This window comes from Haliotis cracherodii, unplaced genomic scaffold, assembly GCF_022045235.1.
Source record: "Haliotis cracherodii isolate W230 unplaced genomic scaffold, xgHalCrac1.p SCAF_3, whole genome shotgun sequence".
NCBI lineage: Eukaryota > Metazoa > Mollusca > Gastropoda > Lepetellida > Haliotidae > Haliotis > Haliotis cracherodii.
Genome location: NW_027266286.1, coordinates 72,954,629 through 72,960,526, shown reverse-complemented (window position 1 = coordinate 72,960,526; position 5,898 = coordinate 72,954,629). Strand labels below are relative to the sequence as shown.

The 5,898-nt window shown below is 46.2% G+C and overlaps 1 protein-coding gene across 1 annotated transcript; it reads right to left on the bottom strand.

Annotated features, from left to right (window-relative positions):
- Window positions 1-2,553: 2,553 nt before the first annotated feature.
- LOC139475683 (proline-rich protein 36-like) lies at window positions 2,554-4,812 on the bottom strand. The gene has a single exon (XM_071258871.1). It carries the CDS (start codon window positions 4,810-4,812, stop codon window positions 2,554-2,556), a length of 2,259 nt encoding a protein of 752 aa, XP_071114972.1.
- Window positions 4,813-5,898: the final 1,086 nt, after the last annotated feature.

Here is a 5,898-nt window from a genome sequence, read left to right as displayed (position 1 = left end):
TAGAGTCACTGGGCTCCTTTTTATTATATTTTTATTAAGATAACTGAACAACTGTTTTTTTATATACGATATGTTCATTTCAGAGACTAGATGTTAGTCTAGCCAATGTTATATTGCAAGCGCACGGAGATACCATGTCCCACTCAAACAGCATACGAACTCCGAGCAACCAGTCATTGAATTGGCTATCCCCTTAATGCCAAGCGCCAGGCAGAGTAACAAGTGCCATCTTTGTACGGGTTTTAGTATGGCGGTCCATCCACTATACCACAATTATGAAAATGGAATAAAGTGGGCAGCTGTATGTTTTATCCTGTCCACAGCCATGTACCCGGGTCTTCGATGTGACGAGCGAACGCTTTAACTACTACCAAGTACCTGCAAAATTGGGAGGGTTAATCTTTCAAGATGAGACCACTGCGCGAGTTTATTCTTGATACAGGACTGCACATTTGCTGGGTGGCAATGGGAGTTAGTGATTTGGGTTTAACGCTGCTTTCAACAGTTTCCAAGTTGTTTCACGGCGTGTCAGCTTAATGAGGGAGGAAAGCCCGAAGTGATGCAGGTCTCAGACGTTTACCACTTCGGTGAAACCCACGAGCACGGGTATGGTGCTGAAAAACCTAGAAACATAATCGGGCCGAACCAGGATTCGAACCCGTGATCATAGGTTTGTGGACGTAGTATCGAAGACCATATACATATATGAAATATACAGATAGTAAAAGATGAATTACAGTGTTTGTTAATGTGTTTATGCTTTAATTTATTGAGACAAAATCTCATGAAACAACATGTTAAATATCCTGATGTATATCAATACAAGTCCCTGTTTTCCTGCCATCACAAACATGTTGTTAAAGGAGGCTTTAGCAACAAGGAATTCACTGTTTGAATAAAATATTTTACTATTTGTTTTGGTTCATTGTCATATTCACATTGTATGCAAATATATGTACAGTTATTTCCATTGTATTATGGGCCGGTGGCCTGAAGTACCGAATATATTTGTCTGTCTGTCTGTATGTAAATGATATATTTGTACGTGAGCCAGCGGCCTTTCAACTGAAATAACTAATCTAATTTATTATTGCACAATTGTTCCTACAGAACACTTGTCCGCTCACAAAATGAAAAACATGATGAAAATGCAGAAATCTGCGACACCAAGCCTTTGGACGATTGCAAGCTGGACAAACTGCCCGGCAAGTAGCCAATGCATTTCAAGTCCACGTAAGGACCATATACAGGCTCCAGCAACGGTACCAGACAACCAACACTACAGATGACCGACCACATAGTGGAAGACCAAGGGTCACCATCCGACATCAGGAACGTCAGAACGTGCGACAACATCTTCAAGATCGCTTTGTTGCCGTTGTGGAAACAGCTCGACAGACCATGGGGACACACCAGTGACACATCAGTGTGGACACCATTCGTCGACGATTGACGAGCAGACACCTCCTCTGTCACAGGCCACACCGAGAACCCATTCTCACACCACGTCATCACCGATACCGTCTTCACAGCACCAGCATTGGCGCCACCAGCAGTAGAGAAGAGTCCTCATCTCAGACGAGAGCCGCTACTGTATCTCAACAGCAGATGACAGAGAGCGAGATTCTGGAGACGCCGTGGGGAACGTTATTCAGATGCTTGTGTTGTTGAGAGAGACTCATGGGGTGGTCCGAGCATCATGGTGTGGGGTGGAATTGGTCTTGCACAGAGAGTCGGCCCTGTGGTCTGCCAGAACATCGGCCCAGGGAGAGGCAATGGTGTCACAGCAACTCGGTACATTGATCAAGTCTTGAGACCACACGCCATGCCTCATTTGGCACGTCGCCGCAAACACGAGTTTCAGCATGATAACGCCCGTGCCGGCACTACGAGAGCAACAAGAGACTTCTTCCAACAGAATGACATCAGAACGATGCAGTGGCCTGCTCTCAGTCCCGATTTAAATCCCATTGAGTACATGTGGGACGAAATTCAAAGACGGCTGAATGACGTCCGACCAAGGCCGACAACTGCAGCTGAACTGCGTCAGGCGTTCCTCAGAGTGTGGGCTCAAGTGCCTAGGCCTTCATCAACCACGAGATACTGACTTGTGATGCCATTTTCTCAGAGACTTGTGTTGTGTTTCACTTTAAGAACATTTGACACTTTAATTTCAACCTTGATGATCTGTTTTGCCAAGTTTCATCTTTTTAATATGTCTCAAAGTATGTTCACAGTGTTTGGACAAATAAGGTTTCTCATATATCTATCCATGGCGACGTTTCTTTTGCGGTTCAGTATATTTTATCCATTTAATTCTCAATTAGTATTCATTTATGCAATTCTGTGTATTTGGTGATCATGTTCCTTACATTATATTACATTATATTCTATATTGTCGATTATATAAGCATAGGTATTTTTACATATTTGCAGCTCTGGACTTAAGAGGCAAGGTAGTAGAGGACGCAGCAACAACCAGATGGAACAACCCATAAACGGAACATAAGAATCACGGATCGATGCTTGTAATGTTTTGCACGCTGTCAGCAACTAATCAACTGCGAAGTCTTGCCACGGCAAATTATTACTGAAGCACATCGTAACGACGTCGTCGGACGAACGAACCGAGATGACGGGAGTGTGAAGATGACGGAAGAGCGGAGATGACGGAAGAGTGGAGATGACGGAAGAGCGGAGATGACGGGAGAGTGGAGATGACGGAAGAGTGGAGATGACCGGAGAGTTGAGATGACGGGAGAGTGAAGATGACGGGAGGGTGGAGATGACGGAAGAGTGGAGATGACAGAAGAGTGGAGATGACGGAAGAGTGGAGATGACGGGAGAGTTGAGATGACGGGAGTGTGAAGATAACGGAAGAGCGGAGATGACGGAAGAGTGGAGATGACGGGAGAGTGGAGATGACGGGAGAGTGGAGATGACAGGAGAGTGGAGATGACGGAAGAGTGGAGATGACGGAAGGGTGGAGATGACGGGAGAGTGGAGATGACGGGAGTGAAGATGACGGGAGAGTGGATATGACAGAAGAGTGGAGATGACGGAAGAGTGGAGATGACGGAAGGGTGGAGATGACAGAAGAGTGGAGATGACGGGAGACTGGAGATGACGGGAGACTGGAGATGACGGGAGAGTGGAGATCACAGGAGAGTGGAGATGACGGAAGAGCGGAGATGACGGGAGACTGGAGATGACGGGAGAGTTGAGATGACGGAAGAGCGGAGATGACGGGAGAGTGGAGATCACAGGAGAGTGGAGATGACGGAAGAGTGAAGATGACGGAAGAGCGGAGATGACGGAAGAGTGGAGATGACGGAAGAGTGGAGATGACGGGAGACTGGAGATGACGGGAGACTGGAGATGACGGAAGAGTGGAGATGACGGAAGAGTGGAGATGACGGAAGAGCGGAGATGACGGGAGAGTGGAGATGACGGAAGAGCGGAGATGACGGGAGACTGGAGATCACAGGAGAGTGGAGATGACGGAAGAGCGGAGATGACGGGAGAGTGGAGATCACAGGAGAGTGGAGATGACGGAAGAGTGAAGATGACGGAAGAGCGTAGATGACGGAAGAGTGGAGATGACAGGAGAGTGGAGATGACGGGAGAGCGGAGATGACGGGAGAGTGGAGATGAGGGAAGAGTGGAGATGACCGGAGAGTTGAGATGACGGGAGAGTGAAGATGACGGGAGAGTGGAGATGACGGGAGAGTGGAGATGACAGAAGAGTGGAGATGATAGGAGAGTGGTGATGACGGGAGAGCGAAGACGACGGGAGAGTTGAGATGACGGGAGTGAAGATGACGGGAGAGTGGAGATGACAGGAGAGTGGAGATGACGGAATGGTGGAGATGACGGAAGAGCGGAGATGACGGGAGATTGGAGATGACGGGAGAGTGGAGATGACAGAAGAGCGCAGATGACAGGAGAGTGGAGATGACCGGAGAGTTGAGATGACGGGAGAGTGGAGATGACGGGAGAGTGGAGATGACAGAAGAGTGGAGATGACGAAAGAGTGGAGATGACGGGAGAGTTGAGATGACGGGAGATAGGAGATGACAGAAAAGTGGAGATGACGGGAGAGTGGAGATGACGGGAGAGTGGAGATGACAGGAGAGTTGAGATGACGGAAGAGTTGAGATGACGGAAGAGTGAAGATGACGGAAGAGTGGAGATGACAGAAAAGTGGAGATGACGGGAGAGTGAAGATGACGGAAGAGTGGAGATGACGGAAGAGTTGAGATGACGGGAGAGCGGATATGACGGGAGAGTGGAGATGACGGGAGAGCGGAGATGACGGGAGAGTGGAGATGACGGGAGATAGGAGATGACGGGAGATAGGAGATGACGGAAGAGTGGAGATGACGGGAGTGTGGAAATGACGGGAGAGTGGAGATGACAGGAGAGTGGAGATGGCGGAAGAGTGGAGATGACGGGAGAGTGGAGATGACAGGAGAGTGGAGATGACGGGAGAGTGGAGATGACGGGAGAGTGGAGATGACAGGAGAGTGGAGATGACGGAAGAGTGGAGATGACGGAAGAGTTGAGATGACGGGAGAGCGGAGATGACGGGAGACTGGAGATGACGGAAGAGTGGAGATGACGGGAGAGTGGAAATGACGGGAGAGTGGAAATAACAGGAGAGTGGAGATGACGACAGAGTGGAGATGACAGGAGAGTGGAGATGGCGGGAGAGTGGAGATGACGGAAGAGTGGAGATGACAGGAGAGTGGAGATGGTATGCTGACAGCGACACACGAGATATTCAGTTATCATGACCTTGACCTTTGTCATTTCCCGTGTTATGTCACCTTACTGGTCACGTGTCACTGTAGTCTACTTGGTCACACAACCAAGAAAGTAATTTTGCAGAGAATTCGGTTTAATGATAATTCTATCCATTTTAGCTATAATAATTATTAATGAAGCTAAGGCATATTCATGTAAGTGGATTTAAAGGAAGCAAACCTAAAATAGATATACTTTTAAAACTACTAAATAACATATATTTAATCGAGAAATTTATTGCAATAAAAAAAGGATGACAAAAATAACTTCAACAGAAAATGGTCATTTTTATTCTCAGCATTTGATTCTTACCTTTCTGTTGATACATGCTATGTTTTGAGTCTGATTTTGCGTTGCAACCCTTTCGGTTGGAATAATGACAATGTTTGTTTCCAACCCTTTAAATCTTTAAAGAGTGTAATGTGTCATTCTATGCAATTCTAAAATATACTATTAATCTATAACTCTGGGAACAATAAAAGTTTTTAAAAAAAGATTTAAAGGAAGCTGAACATGTTCCAGTTGCATGACAATATTAAACTATTTGTATGGCACCAACAGCCTACCCCACACATTCAGGTCGCACACGCGTGTCCCTGCCAAATATTGAGTTGCATAATACAAAAGTATTGTGGGTCATATACATTGGGCGTGGTGTATTGGTTATAGCCTTGAGTTGCGAGACGCGACACGAGATTACACATGCAGTCTACGCTAGGTATTTCATTGCAGCATGCTTATTGTTAGGAGGCAGTGGTTACGTGTCAGTAGCAACCGCCGTTTACTTACTGAATCGATTGTGCATACTTGACACAGTTTAGTTGATGTGTATAGTAAATGCTATAGTTGGCGTTAAACAACAAACAAACAAACAACATTGAAAGGTGTACGTCTAAAAGTACATATCACCTGTTAGTCGTACGTCTTATGATAAATATATACAGAAGAAGTAGGTCAGCCATATATGTTATCTTTACTCAGTACTCCGACTTCTAAATGCCCCTCCAAGAAGTAATACATTACTATTGATTAGCTCGTCATGTCGCAAACACGTTCAATTCCACGATCAGACCGAAACCCGAACTTTCACTT

Bases quoted from the DNA above. Each gene is read 5' to 3' on its own strand.
- LOC139475683 (XM_071258871.1), bottom strand. From the start codon at position 4,812: ATGACAAAGGTCAAGGTCATGATAACTGAATATCTCGTGTGTCGCTGT.